The sequence below is a fragment of the Eretmochelys imbricata genome, chromosome 21 (assembly GCF_965152235.1).
Source record: "Eretmochelys imbricata isolate rEreImb1 chromosome 21, rEreImb1.hap1, whole genome shotgun sequence".
In the NCBI taxonomy this organism is placed as follows: Eukaryota; Metazoa; Chordata; order Testudines; family Cheloniidae; genus Eretmochelys; species Eretmochelys imbricata.
The window spans coordinates 1,267,458-1,295,372 of NC_135592.1; the positions used below are offsets into that span (position 1 = coordinate 1,267,458).

The 27,915-nt window shown below is 52.8% G+C and overlaps 2 protein-coding genes across 13 annotated transcripts; one reads left to right on the forward strand and one right to left on the reverse strand.

Moving 5' to 3' along the window:
* Positions 1 to 2,914: 2,914 nt before the first annotated feature.
* Positions 2,915 to 14,953, reverse strand: DCLRE1B (DNA cross-link repair 1B). Of its 10 annotated transcripts, none has more exons than XR_013348506.1 (8): positions 14,832 to 14,953; positions 13,790 to 14,011; positions 13,053 to 13,218; positions 12,477 to 12,659; positions 11,540 to 12,097; positions 9,237 to 9,305; positions 7,772 to 7,883; positions 2,915 to 7,049 (listed from the first exon to the last, which is right to left on the reverse strand). XR_013348506.1 is itself a non-coding variant. In XM_077839020.1 (7 exons), the coding sequence occupies exons 2-7, from the start codon at positions 13,976 to 13,978 to the stop codon at positions 7,858 to 7,860; spliced, it is 1,191 nt and encodes a 396-aa protein (XP_077695146.1). In that variant the 5' UTR covers positions 13,979 to 14,011; positions 14,832 to 14,953; the 3' UTR covers positions 2,915 to 7,857. The 10 variants fall into 10 exon arrangements, 5 of the variants coding, with proteins under 5 accessions (XP_077695146.1, XP_077695143.1, XP_077695144.1 ...); XR_013348505.1 differs by having other exon boundaries at positions 7,760 to 7,883; XR_013348503.1 differs by having other exon boundaries at positions 11,148 to 12,097.
* A 123-nt stretch (positions 14,954 to 15,076) lies between these two features.
* AP4B1 (adaptor related protein complex 4 subunit beta 1) lies at positions 15,077 to 27,179 on the forward strand. 3 transcript variants are annotated; one of them, XM_077839605.1, is made up of 10 exons: positions 15,082 to 15,307; positions 16,357 to 16,581; positions 17,975 to 18,105; positions 18,721 to 18,868; positions 19,623 to 20,119; positions 20,928 to 21,011; positions 21,973 to 22,076; positions 23,991 to 24,198; positions 24,650 to 24,934; positions 25,217 to 27,179. In XM_077839605.1, exons 1-10 carry the CDS (start codon positions 15,195 to 15,197, stop codon positions 25,642 to 25,644), a joined length of 2,223 nt encoding a protein of 740 aa, XP_077695731.1. In that variant the 5' UTR covers positions 15,082 to 15,194; the 3' UTR covers positions 25,645 to 27,179. The 3 variants fall into 3 exon arrangements, with proteins under 3 accessions (XP_077695732.1, XP_077695731.1, XP_077695733.1); XM_077839606.1 differs by lacking the exons at positions 21,973 to 22,076; positions 23,991 to 24,198 and having other exon boundaries at positions 15,077 to 15,307; XM_077839607.1 differs by lacking the exons at positions 15,082 to 15,307; positions 16,357 to 16,581; positions 17,975 to 18,105 and having other exon boundaries at positions 18,861 to 18,998.
* Positions 27,180 to 27,915: the final 736 nt, after the last annotated feature.

Genomic DNA, 27,915 nt, shown 5'->3' on the forward strand with positions numbered 1-27,915 from the left:
GCAAGAACATGAGTGAATCTGCTTGCTTGTGATCTGCTTTGAATTCTGGTATTGCAGTACGGGTGCCAGGCCCTAGTCTCACTGCTCGCGCGATGTCGTGAAACTCACCAGCAAGGTGACAAGGTCTGCTTACACATCACGGTCCAGTCATCGAGGAGACTGTTTGCGATGTTAGCTTTATTCTTTGGCTGCGAATTCTTCGGATTAAATCCCACCCTTATGTAGACATACCCGATCATTTCACTTACATCAGCTGGCTCCAGTACCAACACACTGTATCAAAGGCAAAGCCACTAGGCCAAAGTATTGTGTCTTCTTGCCAGGCTCTGCCCAGTCCCGTCCCACACTGTTGCCTGGAGCTTATTGGCAAAGGCTTAGGCCTGTGCTGCGCTAGAGACGGTATCTTGGGCTAACTGTCAGTTGGGCTGTAATTATTTTACCTCTGTAGTTACACTGGGTTGAGCCCTAGTGTGGATGCAAGTCTATCAGGCCCAAGGTGTTGGCTAGCCACACAGCTTGTTTTGCTTCCCAAACCAGACTAGACGTTCATACTGGTTCACTGCAGCCACACTGGGCTTGGGGGCAGAGCTTACGGAGCCGAGCGTTGCCTCGTTAACTGCACTGGCCTAGTTAAAGTGGCCCCACTTTTGAGTGTAGACAACCCCTTAACTGAGCTGGTTTTCACCATGGTGCCCATCACATTAGGAAGCAGAAGTCTTGTGATTTGTTTTCGGCGGGTGATGGGGTTTGCAGTGGGGCAATAACCCAAACGATGGAATTGTTTACAGCCCTTTTCCCCCGTGAAGAAGGAAAGTTCGGTGCAGTCTTATCTGGGGTGTTGCTGCTCCCCACCATGATAGTGCTGTGCCACACCAGGGTTGGGGGATGAGCTGGCGGTGCGTGTTGTGGTCAAGGATTCCTCACGTAGGGCCCTCCAATAAGTAGACGTTAATAAGCAAGGTACGCTAAAATCCACCCATATAGGGAGTCTGGCTTGAAACCTGCGATAGCATAACAAGGAACCAGGTAGACTGTAGAGGCCACGGAGCTGGGGGGTGCCCACCCACGACCAGCCACTTTTAACCATGTGTTGGGGTTGCCACCTAGACCTGGCTGGGCTAGTTTTTCTGCTGCCTTGCTGGTTGCACTATACCCCTTGTTAAACACTGGCACGTTGCAACTGGAAGTTGTGGGTGTGCACAGGGGAGTTGTACAGCAATCTCCCTACTCTGGCACACAGGCCACGTGGCCAGGAGCATGGGCAGCATGACACCCGGGGCCCACTTTAAGTACTGGGCCCTCAAGGTGCCAAAACTGCAGCAGCTGCGGTTCTTGCTCCTCTTGACACTGGGATCTTGGCATCAGGCTGGCCGGGCCCGAGGCTCAGCAGCAGGGGGGTAAGGAGTGGGATGGGGGTGGGAGGCAGGGGTGGTGGGGGGCTGAGGCTCCTGGGAGTGCATGGGTCATTGCGGGGAAGGCAGGGGCTCCTGTTTCTAGGGGACTGCAGGGGGCTTCTCCTCTCTCAAGTGCTGAGGGAGGCTCCTGGGAGCAGGTGGGTGTAGGGGCTCATGGGAAGGCAAAGAGCCCTTGTGGTGCAAATTCCGAGGCGTTTGGTTCCAGGGCTCCAGGAATTCAGCCTGCCCCAAAATCAGCTCCTTACCATTGTCCAAGTGCACTAAAATCCACAGGTCTGCAAACCGCTTTAAAACCTGGTATGCTGCCATGGTGTAGAGCGTAGAGCTTGTGGTGCAAAGCTGTCACTTGGGCAAGGGGATCCTCAGGCATTCCTCAGGCTACTTATTATGTCCCCCCACTGAACCATTCCCAGTGGTTGTGGCCGGAGCCAGGGGTTAAGGTTGCTTTGCATGTCCCTTGACTCTCTAGTTCCTAGTTTACAGAGGTTTAAGTCTAGTGGCTCTCCACATTCTGGAAGGCCACAGAGCAGCACAGGGCAACCTTAACTCTGCCTTAATGAAGGCTGGCGCAGTTGCTAACATTCAGGTCAGAGCCTGGGCAGGGCCTAGGAGGTGCTAGTCTTTGATTAAGGGGGTTTGAGATTCAGGAAATACCAACTGGCATCTTGATTCTTTGTCACTAACAAAATCACACTGTGACGTACTGCCGCAGGCTGTCTTTGTGGCAGACTGTGTCCTGCGAGGCAGAATTGGGGGGGGGGGGGGGGAGAGTGCTGTTTCTATGGTCCACGTTTCTTTACTTGTGCTACCAGTACTAGAGTAAGATTTTATGGTGCATGCTATATCTAGGACCCAAGCCAACTCCTACTGAAGTCCATCGGAGTCTCACCATGGATTTCAATGGGCTCTGGCTTGGGCTCTTAACGAGGTGAATTCAGTGTTCTTTGAAAGATGGACCCATGGAAACCCACCTTTCTGCTGCTTTCTGCTCTGCTCCCATGCAATTCTGAACCTCCTCCGTGTCCATAGTGAAGGACACAATGCCCCAGCCTCACATGAGCAACCATGAGGCTATGTGAAAAGGAAGTGACTCTACTTTATCTCCTGCAGAATGTTTTCCACCCCCCATTCCCTGGCAATAATGACTGGAAACCACAGACTGGGTCACAAATGGCACCTTATGCCCCATGCCTGTCACCAACAGAGGCTGTACGTGACATGAAAATATTCTCCTCATCAGCTTGTCAGCTGTCCGCAGGGGCCTGGACTTTCTAGTTAAGGACCAGTACGATCATTGTGCAGCAAGATTTGTCCCAAACTAGTCACTTGTCACTGCAGGACTGTATGTGCTGTGGCTGGCACCTGGTCTATTGTAAAGTGAAACTAGATAAGAATCGGGTTTTGAACACTGTGGAAACTTCCCCAGAGAAATCCCCAGGCCTGACTGAGCCAGTCACAGATGCACCCAACACTTTATCAAACAGAAAACCTTAGACAGCTGGTGTTTTATAGGAGGCTCTAAATGCTCCTCTTTAGTGATAACTATGAAGGTGACTAAGAAATGCCTTTAACTGCCCGTAGTATTATTTGCTCAGTGCAGATTTGAAAGTGGAGGCTCAGATGCAAGAAATGACATAAAGGGGAGAATTTTTGCTTTAAGTTAGCTCAACTTGATCGTGAACCTATGACAAGTTGTACAGGAAATTATGTAAACTCCCTGAATCAGTGTTATTTGCAAAGGTGGGGAGTGGGATTCTTCCAGTTACACAAATTTTGTATCCACAATAGAAAAAACAGAATCTGCGTTACAGCAACATTCAACAATGATACACCAATGAGAGCCAAGTGGGTAGTGTAGCCGGAGCTGAAGTGTTTTCAGCCCTCTACTGTGAAAAGTGGTGGTAAAAATGCTCTGTCTACACCAGTGTCTCTGTTGCATCACCAGCAGAGCGGCATCCTATGTGCTTTCCTTCACTGATTCAGCTCGTGTACTATGGCAGAGTGCGGGCATTTTTAACACCACTGTGACATACCCAGGGTACAATCCAGACTAATAAGTAGCTGCATCACACCTGCATTTAACCCGGGGTGCCCTTTACACTGCCTTGCTGCTGTAGCCTCTAGTCTGGAGTGCTCACAAAGAGCCTCCAGCCTGCAAGTCACTCCCCACCATGTCTATGTGCTGCAGCCAGCCAGGCACACCTTGGCTCTTACCAGCCTGGGTTATACTGAACAGTGACCCCAACTCACTCCCAGGCTTAGCTTTTCCCCGAGAAGTGAACATCCTGTACTGCCCAGCCCTCTCCTGGACAATGCAAGTTTATATAAAGTCCATCATTTCATCAATAGAAATATGCACACATCTTGTTACCCCCAATGGTGTTTCCTAGACACTTTGATTTAAACCCACTGGATTAGATCAAACAATAGAACAAGTTTATTAATTGCAAAGAGAGATTTTAAGTGAGTACAATTAATGAGGCATTAAATGTCAGAAACGGTTACAATAAAAACAAGCTAAAGCACAGCTGGTGCCTAACTTAACAAACTGTGTTAAATTTAAAGCAAAGCTTTCTCACCGAATGCTCTCAGCAGCTCTTACTGACCAAACTTTTGGGTCAGTGGCTGTTTCCTTTGTCCCTTCTGGTGTAGCAAACTGATGGAGAGGAGAGAGAGTGTGTGCGTCAGGAGACAAGGAGTCTATGGGGAAGGATGTTGGCTTCTGTTTTTTCCTCACCTGTTGGGAGATTCTTTTGTTGCCCTTCCTGCTTGATGAGTCTGTTTACAGCTTATGTGTAAGTTAAGCAGACCACATATTCCTTTATTTGAGACAAACCTGTTTGCCAACCACTGTTTGGAACATGTGTTAACACCATACAGTGGAATTTTATAACTTCAGTGTTGCCACACACAATTTATCAGATCAATAATGACCAGCAAATTATACGTTTTCAAAAGATACAAATCTTCATATAAAGATTATGACAATAGAATGTAGGGTGTGAACACAGGAGTATGGGGTCTCACAACCATGCCAAATGTAGGCAACACCAAACACATTCCATAGCATGGTTCTAACACCCTTTAGACGTGTTCTCACTGGCTGGCTAACCCATTTTGGCCTGATGAAGTTCTGAGCCACATTTAAAACGTCTTCAGGAAGTGGCTCAAGACCCAGATGGGAAGGGCAGTGAGGGATGAGTTTATCTTAAAGGATCCATGGCTGCTGCAGAACTTATAGGATGTACTATTTTACATCTGTTCTTAGAACCAAAGTCCTGCTAGCCTAACGCACACGTGGCCAGTTCATTCCTTGGCATGACCGGCAAGCTGATCACAGCTCATCCCTGAATGACTGATTTTCTGGGTCACTGCATGTTTATAGAAAAGGCTGTATTTCACATTTTGTTCCTGGGGCTGGCTCACTGCATGGGAGGGCACAGCCAGTCCCCAGCACGGCAGCTAGCATAAATCTCAGCTCCAACATTCAGACACAGCGAACATCATGACATGGGCCAGGCTGGACAACCCACATGATGCAGGACCCTCGCTTCATGGCTGTGCTAACACTCATTATGTCCCACCAGGGCTGTTGCTATCACTGTGGCATGTCTATGAGCAATAAGTGTAGCCAGGGCTCCAGGCAGCCACAGGGGTTTCAGGACCACGCTGTCAGAGCAGGTTGAGATGACATAGCGGCACATTGCCTGGACTTGCTCTCCTCTGGGTGGAGTTGAAACAGTGTTAGGAACAGAAAAGTTACAGGGGAAAAGCATGCAGGCCTTTTTTTCCACAGCTGGGAAACTTCATGGGATAAGAGATCAAAAGTGTCTTAGAAGCTGGCAGTGGGGGTGCCAGGGTGGCTTTTTCCAACTCTTCCCATAAAATATGTTTGCGCCTGGCTCTGACCATGCTCTCACTGGAGGGGCCCTATGACGTTATCTGATTAAAATATGATCATGTAAATCAGTGTTGCTACTGCTGTTATATAATTGCAAGAAATGTTATACAAAGTGTGTCAAGTAAGGTGTCAATAGAAAAGCTATGATTGGCTGAATGTGATTATGCTATTTGTATGTATTTATCATTTTTGTATCTGAAGTTATGAATATTAACTATGTACCTGTATTTTAAATGTTTGCTCCTGTGAAAACACCAACCAGGTGTTTAGCCAGCACACTGCAAAAGAACTATTCAAATCAAATGGCCCATCAAAGAACACTTAACTCACAATGGAAGATGCCTACCTACATTTAATGGACTTTCCTGTGAATGTTCTACCTGGAGTATGGGTAATGACTTCTGCTATGACTAAAGGCTTGTCTACACTGCCACTTTACAGCACTGCAGCTTTCTTGCTCAGGGGTGTGAAAAAACACCCCCGAGCACTGCAAGTTTCAGGACTGAAAAGCAGCAGTGTAGACAATGCCCCAGCGTTAGGAGCTACGCCCCTTATGGAGGTGGGTTTTTTAGAGCTCTGGGAGAGCTCTCCCAGTGCTCTGCCGCGACCACACAAGCCATGTTAAAGCACTGCCATGGCATGTGAAGTGAAGCATGTGTGGATGTGTGACTTGCCCATGACTCCAAATACCATCTTGTTCCCTGTAATTTTCCACAGTGAGAACAATGGGATTCTCTTCACTTGGCAGAAGCTATAAAAGGCCCTGGAAGCACCTCCATTTTGCCTCTTTCCTGCTCAAACCTCGGGACTATGGATTTATACTAACGGGAGCATTCTAACCAAGGTACTGAGGACTTTCCAATGATTTGGAAGCAAGCAGAGACTTAACAAGCCAGCAGTTTATTCCATCACTGCTACAAGCCTGATCCAATAACTTTGCAACTTTTGTATGTATTGATTCCTTTAACCAATTTTAAACTCACTTTCCTTTCTCTTTCCTTTTATAAATAAACCTTTAGATTTGAAATACTAAAGGATTGGCAATAGCATGATTATTGGGGAAGATCTGAGTTATATATTGACCTGGGTATGTGGCTGGTCCTTTGGGATCAGAACCCTTTTGTTTGACAAAATTGGTTTCAAATAACCACCCATCTTTAAATCTGGTGTCTGGGTGTTGAATCCAGGACTGGAATACCTAAAGAGGCTGCATTTCTGACTTCTTGTTAGCCAATGTGGTGAGACATAAGTTTATTTTGTTGCTGGTTTGGTATATCTCATAGAAGAATAACCACCAGTTTTGGGGTGTGTTAGCCCTTTTCCCCAGCAGCTTCTCCTGAATTTGGTAGTCTCAGTTGTGACCCACGGAGGCACGACAGGCCCTCCCCAGAAAGCGGCAGCTGTCACACAGAAAAAAGCGCCTTGGGGTCCAACAGAAGCAGAAACACCCATCTGGCACTCTGGGAAGCCCTTGAATGTGCCTCACACACAGGCAGCTTTGCGGTGGAGATCTCCCTCACTTCTACCATTATTCAGACTCTCCTGCAAAATTTTTCTACCCTTTAGACCTGTGTGAGAGGCTTTAGGTTCCCCTGCTCCTATGTAATTGAAGTCATGTCCACTAAATGGCAGGAAATACCTTTTATGTTCCAGTAGCAGAACCCAGAGTTTTCGCTGCAGCTTCTCACTACGTTCAGCCGCTGGGAGCAGACGCTCAGCCTGTAGGACGTTCACTGGGTTTGGGTGGTGGAAAGAAGTGGGTTAACTTTCTGAAGAGTAAGCACAGCGACAGCACTTGGCTGAGCCATTCACCAAGGGGTAGGTTGCTTATCTATCACTGCAAGGGACTAACAGCCAGGGCTGTAAACCTGAGGGCAGGATCCTTGCAACTGCTCAAACCACATTGGTCATTTACAGCATATGGCAGAAGAGAACTACACAGCTACTCAGAAAAGCAGGGACATGTCTAGTGGTTAGAACAGGAGCCTGGAAAATGGGACTCCGCCATTGCAAGTCCTCTCTACCCCCCCCTCCCCCAATATTCCACATGGCATCCCTGCCCCTGCCACTCCCTGCCAGGGGACAGTGACATCCTCAGCTTGGTGTTTCCAGGGTACAGGCAACAGTATGGGATGGGAAAAGTTGCACGCTCCCAGTCACCCCTGCGTGTCTCAGTTCAGCCCTGCCGTGCACTATCAAACCACCAAAAGACAGGGCACTGGATAGTGGCCAGATGTTCTCTGGGTGCACTCACTGCGTACTGACACAAGCGCTCCCGGTGAGCACGCGCGGCACCGATGCGAGGAGCCAAGCGCGCATACACACAAGCAACATATGTTCTGCGGCAGCTTCATGCTGACGGGACTTGCGCCTGCAGCAGGTTGTAGTGTAGCTGTGCCATCGTTCTCTCTGGCCCTCATAGTTGTGCAGAAAATCTTGTCACCTTGTCGGGTACCTGGGTGTAGCTAGTGCGGCAAGGTCTCCTTGAGCCTTCGGTTAGCTTGAGACGGTAGCTCTGCCGTGTGACCCACCCTGCTCGGCTCAAGGGGCAGGATGAACGCAGCTGCCTGGTGGACAATTGAAACACATCATTGTCACCTGTTCCACTGCTGAGCGAAGCCTGTCCTGAAAGGCAGGCAGTCAACACAACCTCCCATTCTGGTGCCCCAAGCGAATGCTGCATGGGAGCCATCATCCAAAACTGACCTGTGGAGCCGCAAGACCGCAGGAGAATGGGAGCGTGAGCCCCACCAAGGGGCAGCCGATCCCACCAAACTCAGCACTTTGCCTGAACCTCTCTCACCCAGGGGGTCCTGCCCGAGCAGGAAGGGCCTGATCTGCCCGGTTCTGGCTCTAGTGTTGTGTCTGCTGAGCCTCCCTCCGAAGAAGGCTGCCCTGCAGGCTCGGGCAGACGTCACCCCACTGCCTCCATGGGTCCTGGGCTCAAGATTTTCTTCAGAACCATGAGAGCAAGTTTTGGTTTTAGATGAAAGCTGAATTCAGCCACTACTGCATGCCTCGCACCTGGGGTCCAACACACGTAATCCAGCGCTAGCCAGGTGCGCCTCCAAACCACACTGCAGGGAGGCCCGCAGAACCTGTACAAACATGTGGCTGACTTGCGGTGAGTGGCGCCTCCGGGATGGCACATGGGAGTGTTACGCCACTGTTCGTTCCCCTGCTCTGTCACAGGGCTGGTCACAGCAAGCCCCTCCCACCTTAGCATGGCCTGCAGCCCAGAGAGGTGGGGAGCCAGCTGTGATGGGAAGGGCCGGTCAGTACCACCTGGCGGGACCATACCCTGCATGGGGCTACAATCTGCCTCATGTAGTGCAGGTTAGGAGCAGCCCTTAAGGCCCCAAGGATATTGCTGGGCAGCCTCAGTCTGGGCTGAGTTCAGTGCTTGTAATCCAGCTCGCAGACATCACAGGCTGATGCGGGTCTCGGTCTCCAGGAGCAGGTTCCAGTGACTCCAGCACAGACTCTGAGCGGCAGCTCTACGGGCGGCTGGCAGGGAGGGAATCAGACCCATCCTGGCGAGGTCCCTCCTTGGACACTTAAGTTCCCCAGCAGACACAGTGCTAGTTGGAAACCTTACTTGGTTTTTAATGCTCCTGCCAAGCCCCGTCTGAGAGAACACGGCACCATGTAGCCAGGGCTTTGCAGCACGCACACCTGGAAACACCATGCTGACGCTCCGCTGGCACAAGGATCATGGGGCATGGTTAGCTGAACAACCGGAGATTATCCAGCAGTACACTCCGGCTGCTTGCAGCTGTGTGCCTTCCCAAGAACAACCGGAAGGCCAGAATGGGACAGGCTGATTATTCCAGCACCACGACAGCAGCCAGATTCTTTCAGCTTGGTTTATTTGAGTTTTGTACAAATAACACTTTTCTCCACACATTTTCAGAGCTTACCCCAGACACAGCGATTCACCAGATGCTCCTCAGGCACTAGGGAGGGAAGGTCAGTGCAGCAGCCTCCTTCTGTACAGCAAGGAGCAACCAGACAACAAAATTAGAGGGGACCCTGGGAGGGCTCACAGTGACTCTGAAGGACACACCTTTCCCTGACATCCAGCGGGTGTGTCAGAAATTGGCCTTTGCTTATCAGTGCCCCGGCAGGGGATTTGCTGGGCAGACAGCCACTCCGCTGAGAGCCCTCACTTCACTCGTACAGGGGATCAATGTGGGGGTGACAGCAAAGCCCTTTCGCCAGGGTACAGCCTGTCAGGGACCTCAACCCTTCCAGGCTAGGAGTCGCTCACTGAGCACCTGAAGGCTGCCATCTCCCCTGTACCCCGCCTGCTGCCAGCACAGGCACAAAGCAGCAGGCCAGACACCTGTCTAAGAAAACTACAAAGGTGCCACCTGCCCAAGCAGGTACAAGTAAAGGAAATGCCCACAGAGGGTCACCTTGAGGTCAGCTGAGCCAAGCTGTTCCTAAATCCCACGCCAAGGAGAGCAAGGCTGGTTATGTCCAGCTCAGCAGAACCAAAAGGCAGCAATCGCTTCCTTCAGAATCTAGCTTAACCCAGCAAGAGAGCGAGCACGTTCTCATCTCGGCTGGCGGCATGGCTAACACTGGCAGCACTGAAAGAGCCACAGACTTCGTGACTTTTAACCCAGCGAAGGAGCCTGGAGTTTGCACACTGCCAGGGGCTGTCGTTCTGGTCTGACCAGGTGCAGACTCTCTGACATGGGCACAAGGGTCAAGGGCTGGAGGGTTTTTTTCAGTCAGAGAGAGAAGAAACAACAGTTCACAAATGAACGTAGAGAATCCAAACAATACAACAAAGGGCACCAGAGACCCAAGTCCTTGGAATTCACAGAATTCCTCCTGTCCCAGTTTGTAACACAAGAGAGCATTTACAGCTCCCACCACAAGCTGGCCCAATCAGGGTGGGACGCTGTGTTGCCCGGGAGTGCCTCCCACAAGCCTGTGATATTAGTATCTCTAAATACAGCCTCAGCGAGGCCTGAAAGCTCTTCACTTTATTGTCTCTTTTAAACAAGCTCCCAAGTCCCTAGGATAGCTTAGCACACACCAATCTGTGTCAGCAGCTAGGAATGCAAACAGCAGGGGGAGAAGATAGGGCTCTCAAACTTCCTTCTTGTTTTGCTGTCAAGCAGGAGAATGGTTCTCTTATCTCATAGGAACATGAATGCAAAGTCAGGCCTGGGAGCTCACGCCCAGCCCCCTGCAGCTCACCTCCCAGGAACCATTCCAATTCCCTTTGCCATAAGGTGCAGCGAACACAGTGTCCTCCTGGGATCTGCGTTTGCACGAGTGCCAGGGTAACGCCCCAGGACACGGACAGAATCACAGATAGTCCTTGGGAGTCATCCTCATACTGTGGCCAGTAATGACACAACAAACTTGCAATTTTAGAACGTTCAAGAAACCAATAAAAAGAGAATCTAGGAGCTGCTGCAAATTCTGCCATTGTCCTCTCAAGCTTTCAGCGTAAAGCCCCGAGCTGCACCATCTCCTGTTGGCTGGCTCAGAGCAGCCCTGGCAGACGGCACACACTGACACAACACTTGTGAGAACAGGACCTTTGCTGCTAGCTGCACATGCGCTAGCTGTTAGGGCCCCTCCCCTCTCCTGAAATAGTATTCAATCTGCTGGTCAAAGCTCTCCGCAGAGTATTGCTTTAGGGTGTTTAATGGAGCAAGCAAATACTCCTCCGCAAGCCCACGGGCAACATGACTGCTGGCCACAGGGGGCCAACTGGCCAGGCTGCCACAGTCACCAGCTGCTCCTGGAGGAAGAAATTCCTCAGTCTGAAGGCAGGTTAAACTCTTTTTATATGAAGGGAGAGCTACCTTCTTCTGCACGGAGGCCAGCGTTAAGGGGGCCCAGTCCCCCAGGGGAGACTGGCATGGGCTGGCATGGGAGGTGTGTTTCTTTCCTGTTCGCCAGGATAAAGAACTCGTGTGTGGCCATTCTGTGCCCTCTGTGCTGCGTTGGGACCTCCGGGCACTGGTGTCCTTGGGCGGCAGTGGCTGCCTTCTGGCAGGTGTCTGTGTATTGGGCTGTGCTGAAAAAAGCTGCCTCTGGGCACCATGCAGCTGGCATAACTCCACTTTGATTCCCTCCCTCTCCCCCCTGCAACACACAGAGCCGCCTTGCAAACAGGTGTCGGGGTCCCTAGGCTGCTCCGAGGAGTTCTGCTGGCCAATCGTCACATCCCCAAAATGCTCCAGCCAGTTTGTACCTTTCTCTGGGGATGCAAAGGAGTCCTTCCTAGGCACAGGCTGCTGGGCAGCTGTTCTCAGGGGCTCCGTGGCTCTTTGCTGCTCCCTGCTCTCTCTCAGCTGCGTGAACTTCTGCCCAGACTCTGGAATCCCGGGCTCAGGTGATGCCTTGTGGTCAGAGCTCAGGTATTTCTCCAGGTATGGCAGGCACATGTTTCTCTTGACAATTGGAACTATGGAGCAGGGCTTCAGCCACTGTACAAACTCCAGCAGCTCAGGAAAGGAGGAGTGGTCTGAATAGGGCACGAGGTGAACGCTGGGGTGAGGGATCTTCACCGGACGGCTGGTGGGGAGAATGGCAATGGTGGGGCGCTGCTGGTTCCAGCTGATCATGGCTTCCCAGCAGATTTCAGAGATGTCCACACCATGGATCCAGCCAGCTCCCTCCTTGGCAGTGAACACGTCCACCAGGCCCAGCACTTTCATCTGCTCCAGTCTCTTGGGACTCACCACGATCCAGGTGTGAAACTCTAAGGCCAAGTCCGCCAAGAGCGACTCTTTGCCCAGGCTGTAGACCCCTGGGAAGGAGCAAACAAGGGGATTCAGGAACTCAGACCTAAACAGTGTTTTGCAAAGGCAGCAAGAAAGGATCATTACCAGGACGGGAGCAAAGGGCGTGGGGCCTATAGGTTACTGGGCCCAGCACCCAGCAAGAGACAGGCACTGCCCTGCCAATCTACGCTGGAGGGGGAAGGAAAACCACCACCTGCTCCACGCAGCACACCTCAAAGGAATGAAACTTAGCTACATCTGTGCTCTGAGCCAGTCCAAATGCACAACCCAGGTGCAGCGAGGTAACGTACCTCTCCCACCCCACGTCCCCTCCTAATGCAATTCCCTCCCGTCAGCCCCCAGCTCTGGAGCCAGTCCCATCCACATGCCGTGATGCCTACGCACCAATCTTGACCTGGTGATTTGGGTGGGCCCTGATCAGCTCTTTGATCTGTTGGGTGGCCTGCTGGCGGGAGGGCAGGTCGCCCAGGGGGTCACAGTTTGTGTTGTCCAAGTAGAGAACATCAATTCGTTTCTGGTTCCTTAGCACCGGTTCCTGCAGCATGGTGGGAGTGTAACGAAAGTCACCTAGCACAAGACAAAACCCCGAACACACAGAACTGTGGGAGTCCAGCCTGGTGGTCCACTCGCTGCACTGCTACGGCAGAGACCTGCCTTAGATCCTCTGCCTGCCAAAGCCCCACCGCCTGCTGGCTCTAGGCCGAGGCTGCCACCTTAATGATGCAAGATTGATCCCTGGCCTGATGAGTGACCTGAATTTCTCCCCAAGGGGCGGTGCTGGTAGGACTCCCCTTCTGAGCCCATAAACCCTGGGACAGGAGGCAGGGCTCGGGGTGTGCGGGAAACGTCAGGGGGTGACCTGTGGTGGAAGCTCAGGGCTCTGGCAAGGACCCTAGAACAAAACACACTCAGAGCTGGGCAGGGAGGCAAAGGGGGTCTTTGGGCCCTGGGGGCTCGTACCTGTGTAGAGGATGACACCAAAGGGGCCCTCAAAGAGGAACATGACTGAGCCAGGGCAGTGGTTGGCATCTATCAGGGTCACTGTCATGGTCCTTTTACCAACCTCATCAAGAGCCACCAGGTGGCTCTGCCCCACTTCCAGGGGCCAGATCCAGCGCTCCGCCACCTGGAAGGAAGCACAGGGCTGGTCAGGTGGAGGCGGCCTCTGACCTGCTCCCTCCCAACAGGAGGATGAGGCCTCCTTCCCCATTCACTTAGCTGATCAGCTGCCCTGGGGACCCAACCCCATTCCCTGGGCTATACTTTGCTATTCACCCAGGCAGTTCCCTGACCTGTGCTGCCTTTGCCTGGGCAGGAGGCCCCCTTGGCTGGCCCCATGGGAGAGAATGCTCTGCTCCAGGAATCGGGTGCCGCAATCCGACCAGAGCGTCTCCTGAGGGACGGGCTCCATTCTCCTCAGCAAGCCGCAGGGCAGAGCTCTGCAGCCAGATCACTCTCAGTCTGACTCGCTCTTCGTTCATTACGAAAAACAATGATTCTTAAACTGCGCCTGCGGCCCCCCCCCAAAAAAAAGCTTGGTCCCAAGACGCCCCTTCCTCATCACAGACTCCTGGGTAGCAAACACAGTAACTGTGTTCTGACCCTTCTGACGCTCGGTTTTATCCAAGGGATATGCAAACCATGGCCCTGGGCTTGGCCTCCCGAGCTGCAGTCTGCTCCCGTGGGCTGACTCCTACCTTCAGCCTGTGGTGCAGGATTCGCCCCGTGATGGGAGAGCAGTAGATGGGTCGGTGCCAGGTGCTGGACAACCCCACTGTGTGGTCAGAGTGCATGTGGGAGAGAAAGAACACACGAGCATGGCTGGCTTTCCTGATGCTCCAAAAATCCACTGCAATGGGCGTGCCTGGGATGAGAGCCCCATTCATGGCCTGGGCACCTGGCTGGCAAAGGACACCGCACTGCAAAACAGAGCCACATTTCCACCATTAAAACCCCCAAGGTTGCAGTTCTGGGGCATCAGCAGAGTTTACTGGGGGCTGCGGGTCAGGAGTGAGGGGCACCGGAAGGGTGGGGAGGGGCTGTGGGTTGGGAGTGAGGGTACCGGCAGGGCAGGGGCTGCGGGTCGGGAGTGAGGAGCACCAGTGGGGGGGGTTGCGGGTCGGGAGCGAGGGGCATGGGCTGGGGGGAGGTTGCGGGGCGGCGGGGTGGATCCGGAGCGAGGGGCACAGGCGCGGGCTGGGGAAGAGGTTGCGGACAGGGGGGAGGGCGCGGGCGGGGGGTGGATCCGGAGTGAGGGCGGGGCGGGACCAAGGGGCGCGGGTGGTGGTTGCGGGGCGAGGGGGGTGGGGGGAGGAGGTTGTGGGTCGGGAGCGAGGGGCGCGGGCGGGGCGGGGTGGATCCGGAGCGAGGGCGGGGCAGGAGAGTGCGGGGCGAGGGGCGCGGGCGGGAGGTTGCGGGGGGCACGGGCGGGGGGGGGTGGATCCGGGGCGAGGGGCGCGGGCGGGAGGTTGCGGGGGGCACGGGCGGGGGGGGGCGGGGGGGTGGATCTGGGGCGAGGGGCGCGGGCGGGAGGTTGCGGGGGGCACGGGCGGGGGGGGCGGGGGGGTGGATCCGGGGCGAGGGGCGCGGGCGGGAGGTTGCGGGGGGCACGGGCGGGGGGGGCGCGGGGGCGGATCCGGAGCAACGGGGGTGGTGCGGCGGATCCGGGGCGAGGAGGGCGGGCAGGGGGGTGGATCCAGAGCGAGCCCCCTGTTCCGATCCGGTCAGGCTCTGCCTCACCCGATCACCCTGATTGCTCCCGAACGTCCAGTTCCCGCCGGTGACTTGAGTGGCAGCGCCAGCGAGCGACACTGCGCAAGCGCGACGTGCATCACCGTCGTAGAGCCGATTAGGCGCATGCGTTCTTTTGGTATGGTGGGCGGGGCCGTACTCTCCGAGGACGTAGGATGTGCTGCGCATGCGTAGTGCGACGGCGGCCCTCTAGGTCGTGTTCAGGGCGCGTGCGTAGTGAGAGGTGTTACCGCTCGCGCGGTCGGTTTGGGGCGGGACTTCCTGCGCCGATCCGGCAGAGCCGGCTGGGTCGGTGCCTGCCAGAACAACATCACGACAGCGCGGTGCTCGGCGCGCGCCGGGCCCGCGGGGATGCCGCACTGGGGCACGGACGATGCCGTGGCGGAGCTGCGCCGAGCCCTGTCCAACCGCCACGCGCAGGCCGACCGGCTGCGCTTCCGCAACGTGCTGCTGCGCGTGATCCGGTACGGCCCGTGCGCGCGCCCCCCGTGGGAGGGGGCGGGGTCGAGCGCGCGAGTCCGAGTCCCTGCCCCTGCCCTGAGCTCGGCCTCGCTCTCTGCCGCCCGCGCGGTGGGAGGGGGCGGGGGGGAGAGCGCGCGCGTGGGGCACTGGGGGGAGGGTGGAGCGCGCGAGCCCCTGCCCTGAGCTCGGCCTCGCTCTCTGCCGCCCGCGCGGTGGGAGGGGGCGGGGGGGAGAGCGCGCGCGTGGGGCGCGGGGGGGGGGGGGGTGGAGCGCGCGAGCCCCTGCCCTGAGCTCGGCTTCGCTCTCTGCCGCCCGCGCGGTGGGAGGGGGCGGGGGGGGAGAGCGCGCGCGTGGGGCGCTGGGGGGGCGGGTGGAGCGTGCGAGCCCCTGCCCCTGCCCTGAGCTCGGCCTCGCTCTCTGCCGCCCGCGCGGTGGGAGGGGGCGCGGGGGAGAGCGCGCGCGTGGGGCGCTGGGGGGAGGGTGGAGCGCGCGAGCCCCTGCCCTGCCCTGAGCTCGGCCTCGCTCTCTGCCGCCCGCGCGGTGGGAGGGGGCGGGGGGGGAGAGCGCGCGCGTGGGGCGCTGGGGGGAGGGTGGAGCGCGCGAGCCCCTGCCCTGAGCTCGGCCTCGCTCTCTGCCGCCCGCGCGGTGGGAGGGGGCGGGGGGGAGAGCGCGCGCGTGGGGCGCTGGGGGGAGGGTGGAGCGCGCGAGCCCCTGCCCTGAGCTCGGCCTCGCTCTCTGCCGCCCGCGCGGTGGGAGGGGGCGGGGGAGGTGCTGGGGGGGCGGGTGGAGCGCGCGAGCCCCTGCCCTGAGCTCGGCCTCGCTCTCTGCCGCCCGCGCGGTGGGAGGGGGCGGGGGAGGTGCTGGGGGGGCGGGTGGAGCGCGCGAGCCCCTGCCCTGCCCTGAGCTCGGCCTCGCTCTCTGCCGCCCGCGCGGTGGGAGGGGGCGGGGGGGAGAGCGCGCGCGTGGGGCGCTGGGGGGGGGGTGGAGCGCGCGAGCCCCTGCCCTGCCCTGAGCTCGGCCTCGCTCTCTGCCGCCCGCGCGGCGGTTGCAGGCGCATGGCGCAAGGCGCGGACGTGTCCGGGGTTTTCGCGGAGATGGTGAAGGCCGGCGCCACGCGGGACGTCGTGCAGAAGAAGCTGGTCTACTGGTACATGGGCACGTACGCGGCCCTGCAGCCCGGCCTGGCGCTGCTGGCCGTCAACACCCTGCGCAAAGACTGCTCCGACCCCAGCCCCGCCGTGCGCGGCCTCGCGCTCCGCAGCCTGTGCGGCCTCCGGTAAGGAAGCGCCTTGGCGGGGCCGGGGGCCGGGACCCTTCCTGTGGCCGCGGCTGCGGGGGCCGCGCTGGCCGGGGCGTCCCGCCCTCGTGCCCGTCACCCAGAGGTCGGGGCTGCCGCCGGCCGGGCCTGGCGGCCGCGGGGCGCTCCGTCAAGGAAGGGAGGCTGCCGCCCCTCTGGGTCGGGCGCTGGGGCAGCCAGCTTTTGGCGGCGGCGGTTCGGGAAGGATGCGGACCAGCAGGCGGGGTTCCGGGACGGGCCACGGAGAGGACGAAAGAAAGCGCGTCTGCGAGCAGCGGTTCCCCGCCCGCAGCCCCCGGGCCGCCCGCAGCCCCCGGGCCGCCCGCAGCCCCCGGGCCGCCCGCAGCCCCCGCGGCCCATGGCAGGTCCTGAGAACCGCACGGCCAGCCCTGGATGCAGCCCACAGTGGCAGATAGGTTGAGCCCCGCTGGTCTGCACTGGCCCCTGAACAACAAAAGGGCTGTCATTCCGTAGTGTGGGGAAAAACAGCCACCGCGAAGGACAAAAGTTTTGCCGATGAAAAGCGTTGGTGTGAACGGCGCTTTGTCGGCAGGAGAGCTCTTTTGCGACAAAGCTACTGCCCTTGGTTGGGGGTGGAAGTTTTTTGTTGGTGGAAAGCTCTCTCCTGCTGACAAGCAGCAGCTACGCTGCACAACTGTGTCACTAAAAGGTGCATAGCGTAGACACAGACCGAGAGTTATAGTGCGTTCCTTGAATTTATTTAAAGAAATGGGATGATTTGACCACAAACTACAAATCCCTGGAAACCAATATTTAGAAATGGGTTCTTCAGTTTAGCACACAAAGATATAAGAAGATCCAGTGTTTGGAAGGTGAATCTTGACTAATTCAACTAAAAGTAAGGAGTAAATTCTTAACATTGAGGGTGATTAACAATTGGGATAATTTACCAAAGGTTATGATGGATTCTCCACTGGCAACTTTTAAATCAAGATGAGATGGTTTTCTAGATATTCTCTGGGCCAAATGAAAATTAATTCAGGATCATTCTGTGGCCTGTGTTATGCAGTGAGTTAGCCTAGATTATCACAGTGATCCCTTCTGGCTTTCTAATGTATTCATCTGAATAGCAGTGCCTGCGCATTCTAAACACACAGAGGATGGGGACTCAGGACTTCAAAAATGACAGAAATACCTTGAGTGTTTTCATTATGCTGCATAATTATTTTAAAAGATGCAAAAGAGATGTGCACAGAATGGGAAATGGTTACCGGTATGTAGGGGAATTATTGGAAGAGAACAGCGAGGAAAGCCCTTGGTTTGTAAAAGTGGTTGCTGTAGATGGGGGAAGCACCATAGGATATCTTGAGGAATTTTGGATGAATCTAGCATGATACATACTTATTCATAGGATGCCTGGCATACAGGAGTACATCCAGCAGCCCATTCTGAATGGCCTGCGAGACAAAGCGTCCTATGTGAGGAGAGTAGCTGTTCTTGGCTGTGCAAAGATGCAGAAACTCCAAGGTGACACCGAAGTGGGTAAGTAGTCAGATTTTGCACTTGAGGAAGGGGGGGTATGGTCATACTTTGTCCTAGAGCATTCATTACTAGATAAGATACATACAACTCATTTAGATGCTGCTCTTTAGAGTCAAGGCTCCCTGTTTGGCCCGGATTCACTTGGTTGTGCGTTGGCATAGGAGTGGAGGGGAGGGGAAGGGAGGGAGGGAGGGCAGGCAGCCTGTGAACATAAGGTAAATCCCTAATGGGATCTGCTTCTTGGGCATTTGAGATCTGGCAGGGTGAGTTTCCACAGAGGAATGCTCCTTTTATATCTGCTTCCTCACTGGGCTGGAACTCTTCCTTTCCTGCTTCTTTTTCTGTGGTATGTGTGAGCCTCTTCCTCTAGCACCTGACTGCCACCCGTGCAGTGATATTGTGTAGAGAGGGCTCTTTAGAGAATACCTATGCCATACTGTAATGTTACTGGAAAGTCAAGGGTGTTTGTAGTTTGTTGGTAACAATTCTTCCCTCCCAGGCCCTGTGTCGTGGTCCCCATATTCCTGAGGCTGCTCGTGGACGGTGACTGTCTTGCCTGAATGGATGCAGTGCCTCTGAGTCTCTGATGATCTAAGTGCCTTTGTGTCTCTGCAGATGGTGTGCTGGTGAATGAGCTATACAGTTTGCTTCGTGACCAGGATCCCATTGTAGTGGTGAATTGTCTGAGGGCTCTAGAAGAGATTCTGAGGCGGGAAGGAGGAGTTGTCATCAACAAGCCCATAGCCCACCACCTTCTCAAAAGGTCTGCTCTCTGTGTGAGAAGCTGGAAGCTTCACTCTAGTGAAATCCCCTTCTGTTCTGTATGTCAGCAGAGCAGATGTCACAGTTCCTGGCAGAGCTGAGAGGAGGCTTTGGAAATAAATTCCAGTGGTGTAAGTCGTTCTCTCGCCCACAAATTATAGGAGAGTGCCAGATTAACCTCACTGTCACATGTGAAATATGAGGCCTTCCCAGTGATGCAGAGAACCAACCTGAGATTCCAGGAGAAATATGTAACCAACTATTGGTTTATTTAGATTTACAAGTTGTATCCTAGCTTATCTATAACTTTTTTCTTCCCTAACAGCTGGGGCATATCAGTGTAGGACCAGCTGTTCTAGCCTGTCTGTCCCACTGCATCCCAATATGTGTAATGTGGCAGGGATGGTGTCCAGTGTCTGAAGGAATCAGCTTCTCTTCAGACAGGTCTGGGTTGGTTTGGTCAAGGGAATGGCATCCTTTCTCTGTTGCTCTAGCCATGCACCTTCTCAGTGTTTCTCTCTGGTTTAGTGCTTGAGGGCAGGTGTGAGTGACTGAGACAGAGTTCAGCTTCAATGTGCATGTGAACTGATTGGTTCCCTTGAGAGAGAACGCTGGTAACAGCATGTACAAACCTGGCAACTGGTGGGTGTACTGAAACCATACAAAGTGCAACAGCTGCAGGCTCTACCCTGGAACGATCCTTGTGTAGTGCTGCATATTTTGTGACCTGTTTACCGTGATACTTTTCTTGGCAGAATGTCTGACTTAGACCAGTGGGGACAGAGTGAGGTGCTGGCCTTCCTGCTGCGCTACAAACCCCGCAGTGAGGAAGAACTTTTCGACATCCTCAGCTTACTAGACGGGTCCCTCAAGAGCAGCAGCCCCAGTGTTGTGATGGCAGCCACCAAACTCTTTCTGGTGTTGGCCAAGGACTTCCCACAGGTACAGACAGATGTACTAGTGAGAGTGAAGGGGCCACTGCTGGCGGCCTGCAACTCCGAGAGCCGGGAGCTCTGCTTCACTGCCCTGTGTCATGTGCGCCAGATCCTGGGAAGCCTGCCTGGCCACTTTAGCAGCTATTACAAGAAGTTCTTCTGTTCCTACTCGGAGCCCCATTACATCAAATCCCAGAAGATGGAGGTGCTGTGTGAGCTGGTAAATGATGAGAATGTGCAGCAGGTGCTGGAGGAGCTGAAGAGTTACTGCACTGATGTGTCAGCTGAGCTTGCCCAGGGGGCCATCTTCGCCATAGGTAAGAGCTCTGCTTTTGCTTCAGAAACACCTGGGGGTTGTCTCTGAAATCTCTCAAATAGGTCTTTCTCCACTGAAACAAGCCTAGGCCAGTGACGAAAGAGCACTCGGGGTCAGAGCCGTCCCGGTGTGCCACACCCCGGGCTGAGCCAGATCCCCAGAAATACGAATGCGTTCCTGAGCCTGTGCTGTGCTGAGCATTTCACAATTGCTCTGCCTGGGCGGGGTGCCCCAGAAACGCTAAGTTGCTCGCAAGCCATAGGCTCCTGGTAGGCTGGGCTTCGCTGATGTGCACATGAGGGGACTTTACCCAACCACCCATCTTATTAGTGAGTATGAAAACGTGGAATTGTAATGAACCTGTGGGGTGGATGGGTGGGCTCTAAATTTCTGGGTAGTGCTAGGGGGGCAGAGTTAAAGTTGTTTGGGATCCCTAACGTTGCATTTAAAATATCTGTTTTTTATTTGTGAATGGATTTTTCCCTTAGGTGTACCAGGCTTTCTCTCATTTGTGTGTGTGCTGAGGGAACTAGAGGACTGTCCTTAGGATTTTTTTTTCATTTTTTTGGCTGTAGTGAGTGGTATCACAGAAGATTAGGGTTGGAAGAAACCTCAGGAGGTATCTAGTCCAACCCCCTGCTCAAAGCAGGACCAACCTGTAGATTGTTTCTCTGCCGTAATAGCAGGCTAACAGGTGTTTTCAGATGAGGTAAAATATCACTCTAACATGACTTTGTGGTGGATGGTGTAGGCATGCCTGTCTGTTTCTCTGACCAAAGCTTGCCTTGTTCCCCTTGGTGCCTCCTCAGGCAGCATTGCCAGGACGTACACGGAGCAGTGTGTGGGGATTCTAACGGAGCTCCTAGGGCTTAAGCAAGAACATATCACTTCAGGTAAGGGTTTGCTGCTGGCTGAGTTCTCGGGTTTGCTTGCTTCACTCTTCCAGGAAATGGCCTCACCACCAGAACATCTAGTTTTGGTAGAGTTATGTAACTCTGGGCCGGGATTTGGGAAATCCCTGTCCAGGTGACCGCAAGATAATCATGTGTGGCTTCTAACCTGGTTGGCATCTTCCTTGTCTGGACTTTATAACTTCTCCCATCTTAGCTACCTTCCTTGTGCTTAAGCGGGGACTGGACACGGCCCCATCCACCGTGTGATATGGACTGAATCTGCTAGCTCAAGGAGTGAGGGACTGTACTGAGATTTTAATGGCTCTTTTATAAAGGTCAAGTTGGTTGAAAGTTCTGACTTTGAAGTTGTTTCCCACTGACTGCTTTAGTCTCTGCCACTTTTGTAATTTCAGTCACTGATGTAACTGACTCTGCTGTCTCTGATTTTCCTGCTGCTTTCAGATCTAACATAATTTACTATTTCTCTCGCTTCTTTTGAATAATTTTGCTCCACTTTTTATGGGCTTTCAAAATCGCAGGTTTTTACAGTCGCAAATACATTCTGAAAATTAATTCATTTGGTAAGTTTTATAAGTTGGCAGCAGTTGCTGTAGAGTGCTGATGAGACTCACCTTAAATCACTGTCACTGTGAGACAGTCAGTCAGTCTGCCTTCTCAAGGAGAGGGGATGGCTGGGGAAGATTGCTTCACTGCAGCCAAAGAAGCAATCTTTGCCATTTAAACATTTAATTTTGGATGGGGGAAACAAAGGCTTTACATTTACTATGGCAACCCCCAGTGTTATGAGGCTTTGGAGAAAAGTGCTCCAAATAGCATGAATGAGTGCTGCACTGACCTGGCTCACTCCGAATCGGACAGACCTGATAGGTGGTGAATTATTCTCTTGGGTGGTGACTTTAAAAAGCTGCTGTTACATGCTGAGCATTCTGTTCCACTGCAGCTGTGGTGCAGGCTTTTCGGGATCTGGTGTGGCTGTGTCCCCAGTGCACTGAGGCTGTGTGCCAGGCTCTGCCCAGCTGTGAGGAGGCCATGCAGGACAGCGAGGTAGGGAGGCTTCATGCAGTTAACCAAATGGCGATCCTTCTCCTGTCATGTAGAACTCTGATAAACAGAGCCAGCTGTGCTTGGAGTGGCCAAACAAGTATTTGAAGGGTGTGAGCACCACAGAGGGAGAGGAATCATTTGGGGTGGGATGAGGGAGTATGCCTTTGTTCAGTTACGTCCCATCCCTCCTAGTCAAATTCAGGCTGAATCTCAAGAGCATCTGGATGATGGGAGCTCCTAGGCTGTAGAAGAACTTCTCAATGGGGTGCAGGGGAGCTCTGGCCTTTGAATCTGTGAGCACCTGCTGCTTGGCAGTTTAGAGCAGCGCTGTTTGCAGGCCCCTCCTCGGTACGGTGATGTCAGCCCAGTTGTTAGTACGTGGCCCCTTTTGGACTAGGACAACGGAGATCCCACCACTTCCCTTAACCCCAGATAACCACGGTATTTAAGGCATACAGAAATGTGGTCTGGGGAATTAGCCTGAGAGCTAGGACTCTAGAATTCTATTCCAGCTCTGACATGGAATCATGCTATTGCCTGGGCATGTCCCATCTCCTCTCCGCTGTGGTTCACCGGTCTGTAAAAGGGTATTACAATAGTCCTGCTTCACAGGACTGTTGTGAGGCGGTTGGTTCGCGTTGGTCCAGTGCTTTGGAGATGAAAAGCCTGGTATTAAGTGCTGGGTGTTCCTTTGTTTGTATAGGGAGACTCTTGTCTTGAATACTCCTCTCTCCAATTAACAGTTTTGAGCTGAGAGGCATCCTGGTGAGCTGCAGGCAGGGGTTCCCAGTCCACCTGATGCTCCAGTGGTGGAGAGATTCTTCTCAGGGGTACCCAGAGTTATGAGGCACTTCACTACTTCCTGCCCTTAGCGTGAGGAAGTCTTGTCAGTGCCTGCTGCACCAGTCTCCCTTAATACAAACACTGCCATCCAGGTGTCCGCAGGCATTGCACTCTCTCTATAGGTTAGCAATAGGCATGTACCAACCCCTGAGTCCTCCAAGCACCCTTCTGGACTAACCAGCTCCTGTTCCCCTGAACATTCACAGAACTTAGCTTTGCTACTCCCAAAAGAACAGTGTGCAACTGCTTCCACAGGATTCAACTCAGGATCCCCATTCCACTTAACACACAGCACTTAAATAGATTTATAGTGAAAACAATAACTTTATCAAAGAGCAGAGGTTCAAATGATAGTAAATAAAAATATTAAAACAGATGGTTACATGTAAAGGAAAATCATAACATGATGTGCCTTTTAGAGCCAAAACTTAACTCACAAGACGTTCCCCGTCTCCTACAGGATAGCTTACTCCAAGTCCTTTTCTCAGTGTTTTTAGCCAGGATGGCTGAGATCCCCTTTCATAACTTCAGTCTTACTAGCCACATGTCTTCAGAGATTGAAGGATGCCAGGATGTTTCTGTGGAGCCCCAGATATTCCAGACCAGACCTTTGATCTTTACCTGAAAATAGGTTTCTACCCCTCCCACAGCTGTTCCTATTAATTTCCTTCAGAAGTCTTCGCAAGCTCTTCTTTAGCATTTGATTTAATATGTTAAACTTCTGTTGTAAGACCCACGGTACACAATGGTCCACCAGGTCTCCCATCTCCTGTCTGGAGAAATTTCTCTCAAGGCACAGTATCTTTGAGTGACCTGCCTTTACCTACAAAACCTAGAGAACATAATTTTCAGCACATATACATAACTCCTCATGCTTTCCTTACATACATCTCGCAATGATTATGGCCACCACATGACCCCTTTTGGTGAACCTAGGCGATCCCTGTACTCCTATGTACCCCAGTGCCTTCTGCCACTTGGTGTCAAAGGTCCTTGGTCACAGATTGCACTAGAAGTGCGGTGTGGAGTGGCTTGGCTCTGAGTATCCGGTGTTGTTGTTTGACTCCCCAGGGCAAGCAAGCGCTGATCTGGCTCCTGGGGGTGCATGGGGAGAGAGTTCCCAGTGCTCCCTATGTTCTGGAGGACTTTGTAGAGAATGTGAGATCAGAGACATTTCCAGCAGTGAAGATGGAGTTGCTGACAGCTTTGGTCCGACTCTTCCTGTTTCGTCCTGCTGAATGCCAGGACATACTCGGGCGACTGCTCTATTACTGCATAGGTGGGTACATCTTGCTGACACTCTCATGCCTGCAGCCCTGTGTTAAATTTGTCAGGGCACCTGCTGTATTACTGCATAGGTGGGTGTGTCCCTGCTGGGGACTCGCGCGCACACTGCAGTGACAGATGGAGAATTTTGTGGTAGAAACTCCTCAGCTCTAAAATCCGGACTAGTTTTAAAATAAGTTTTTGAAATCCTTCTATGTGGACGCAAATGCAGAATCTAGCCCTCTTCCTGTCTGCGTCTTTGCCCTTGCCCCTATTTACCACCTAGCTGCTGCTACTCCTGCTGCTGTTTGGCCCCTAGCTCTGCAAAGTGGTAGAGGAAATGGACAGCACTCAGGATACAGGTGTGAGCCTGTTGGTATGTACCAGCTAAGGGTTGTCCATTGACGTCTGATCTATGAGTTCTAGCATGCCCTGAGTGAACGTGTGTGTGTTCGTTTTTCCAGAGGAAGAGACTGATATGGTGGTACGGGACCGGGGGCTGTTCTACTATCGTCTCTTACAAGCTGGCGTGGAAGAAGCGAAGCGGGTGCTGTGCAGCCCCAAGTCTGATCCCTCTCTGGGACTCCTGGAGGATCAGGCTGAGCGACCTGTGAACAAATGGGCTTCAGAGTTTAACACGTTGGTGCCCGTATATGGGAAAGCATGCTGGGCAATTGTCACTGCTAACTGGGCAATGGAGCCTCGCTGTGGAGGCTTTCACTGTGCTGCTCCCATGACTGCAGGAACAGGTAGTCACACATTCAGCTAGAAAAATACCTTCCCCCATTGATAAATCTTCCTATGTTTGATCCTCTGGGAGGATCCCAGGTTTTAGCACTGAAGCCTTGAGTACAAAAGGCTCTTATGGGGTCTGAGCCTTTCACTTAACACTTGGCTGACCACAGTGTGCTCACCCTGTTGGAATATTGGAGGCATTACACTTCCCAGGTTTGTGTTGCTGATAGGTCTTGGTGATACTGTGGGCAGCATTCCCAGTGCCGTTTCTCACCCTGTTCCATATTTGATTTCAGAATCACTGATTTCAGAAGGGAATAAGGAAGTTCTCCAGGTTCATTCCGACTCAGCTGGCTTGACTTTAATCCCTAAGGCACACCTGACTGCGGAGCAGTTTGAGAAGACCTGGCTGAGTTTGGACGTGAACTGCCAGCAGGCTCTGCCCTGGCGTGGAGCTGCTCACCCAGACACCATACAGACTGCACTTCAGGTTGTCCACATCCAGACTATTGCTATGAGCAAAGCTGGTGCCCAGCCATGGAAGGCCTATCTCAGTGCCCAGGATGAGTCTGGTTGTCTCTTCCTAACGGAACTGGTGCTTGAGACCGAGAACTCGGAGATGCAGGTTTCAGTGAAGCAGAGTGAGGAGAGGACTGAGGCGCTGCGACACTTTATCTCAGTGTTAAGGACTGTAATGGGGACAGTCCTAGGGCTGAAATCCTGATTCCTCTAGGCCCTGCTCAGAGCAGGCTCACTCGGGGAGTAGGGAAGATCTTTTCGACAGCTTAGAGTGGTGTTACTGAAGTTAAATTGCTCTTCTTCTAAACTGTTTGTAAGAGCCTCGAACAGCTCCTGATCTGCCTTAGAGGTGCCTTTAGTGCCAGTGGGAATAGTGTGTGGCCCAGCTTATGATGTGAGTGTAGCTAGTTTCTTCACATACTGCATTATAACAGGTGCATGGGAGAGATTCAAAATACATCAAGATCTCACAACTCTGGAGCCTGGGGGATGGATCATCAGTATGGTGCTTCTGATGTGGTCACTGAAGCAGGAGCAACTCCAGTGCTAGTTACATGAGTAAGAGAGAGATTAAATATTGGCATCAGATCTCTCTAGAGAGCTTTGGGAATGGAGTGAGCTGATAGCTGACTAGGAATTGTGACTGTGAGTCGTACTTCCTCAGGACCAGAAACAAACAAACAAGTCAGGGTGGGCACAGCCCCAGGTTTAGTTAGAATTATGGGTAACCAGTGAAAAGCATTTTTGAGAATTTGACCCTGGAGTTGCTTCTCTTGTGTTAAGAGGTGCAGAGAGGGCAGAATAACTCCTTGGCTCTGTTTCGGGGAGAATTTTCCAGTGCTTGGTTTGGTTCTCTTCTCAAGGGATTTAATCTGTCCATCGGTGGATGCAATTCTGTGGGGAGCGTCCCTTCAGGGTTAGGAGCTCTGCTTTAAAGGGATTTGACGTGGGGGAGAGCACCTGTTTTCTAAAAATCAGGATTTTTTATTTAAAAAAAACCTAATGTATTTTCTAACTGAAATACATCATTGCAGAGGAAGAATTTGCCTCTCTGAATTCTCACCTCAGCTTTTAGGTTCTGTGGTGATGGAACTATAAGAACACCTGAGAGTGAGTGAGTTCTCCTAAGGCCACAGTGGGCATGAATTAATATGGCACAGCCTGAGTAGGTCACTGGGCTAGCTGACTCTTTACTGCTCACACTAATCTTTGCACCGTTGCAGTTGACATAGCTAACTTATATATTTACAAGAGGAATATTTTGTTTTGTTTTTTTTTTTAAACCAGGTTTTACCCAAACTTGTTGCTTTTTTAACTAGGACGGTTATGTAAAGTGCTCTGTCCAGCAGTGTGGTGTATCATGTTCCTGGTTTTATTGCTGTAGCTTTCATTCACAGTATTCTTTACGTTCCTCTGCTTTGGTCAGTTATTAATTTCCCACTAGATCCATGTGGGGCAGCTTGTCAGTTCTGGATATTTCTCACAGCCATGCATAGCCTTGTGTTTCAGTATTGTTATTTCTTTTTCCCTCCCCTTTTCTGGCTTTCCTTGTTCACTATTCTCATGTTTCTACCAAGGTAGGGTATATTCTGTCTACTCTTTATTTTTTTAGATGTTTATCTCCGTGGATTTCTTATAGTTGTCCTTGGCCAACTCCTGGTCAGGCTTTTTCTCTTAAAACTTCACTTGTTTTTTTCCTTTTTGTCTGATCTGTTTGAGTAAAGCAGCAAGTTACAATGATGTCCTAACTGCCCAGCGTGATTGTTATTGGAATTGAATTACGCATTCTCACCTGTTCAATTTATTGAAAACATGCATTTTTTAAGCTCGAAAATAAGTTTCCTCCTCAGGTTGTTCTTGCCCATGAATTCCCCAGCTGATGTCTGAGAGACTCTCAAAGAAGGAGAATAAAAATATACAGTTTCCAGACCCTTTGCATGACTGTTGAGGAGTCCAAGCCCCGGGACTCCCTGTAAAGGCAGCTGTCTCCCAAGTGACCCCTTGTGGCCTTGAGTGGTTCTTCAGTTCCTTGTCTTAGCTGTGTCTACACTGCACCCTGCTGGCAGCAGCAAGTACTGTACATATAGCTATGTGCCAGAGTGAAAACCAGGCTGTGTCCACGCAGCAGTGTGTATCTGTGCATGTCAGTTAATGGCTTTGGCAGCTAGCCTTTCCCTGCTTCCAGAGCCTTTCATGGTGGCATGGAAAGGCTTCAGCAGCAGGACGATGCACTACTAAAAATAGCAGTGTAGCTGGGGGAGGCACTGCTTGGGTATGCAGAGAGCTGGGTAGGGTACATACCACAGTGTTTGGACACTGCTGTTTATACCTGTGCTAGAGGGGCATGCAGTGTATATACTCGATGTGCTCCCGTTTGTAGTATGCAGTGTAGACATACCCTTAGTGTTCCTCTTCACGGCCCGCAGTAAACTACACACAGGCTTCTCTCTGTTCAACCTTCGCTCCTTAGGGGTGG

What these genes read in the sequence shown, in the direction of transcription:
- DCLRE1B (XM_077839017.1), bottom strand. Translation starts at nt 13,978, where the DNA reads ATGAATGGGGCTCTCATCCCAGGCACGCCCATTGCAGTGGATTTTTGG. An exon ending in TCCTGCACCACAGGCTGAAG is followed by an intron (nt 13,219 to 13,789) that starts GTAGGAGTCAGC and finishes GCTTCCTTCCAG; the next exon opens with GTGGCGGAGCGCTGGATCTG. An exon ending in TGGTGTCATCCTCTACACAG is followed by an intron (nt 12,660 to 13,052) that starts GTACGAGCCCCC and finishes GTCTTGTGCTAG; the next exon opens with GTGACTTTCGTTACACTCCC.
- AP4B1 (XM_077839605.1), top strand. Translation starts at nt 15,195, where the DNA reads ATGCCGCACTGGGGCACGGACGATGCCGTGGCGGAGCTGCGCCGAGCC. An exon ending in AGGCCATGCAGGACAGCGAG is followed by an intron (nt 22,077 to 23,990) that starts GTAGGGAGGCTT and finishes TTGACTCCCCAG; the next exon opens with GGCAAGCAAGCGCTGATCTG. An exon ending in TCCCATGACTGCAGGAACAG is followed by an intron (nt 24,935 to 25,216) that starts GTAGTCACACAT and finishes ATTTGATTTCAG; the next exon opens with AATCACTGATTTCAGAAGGG.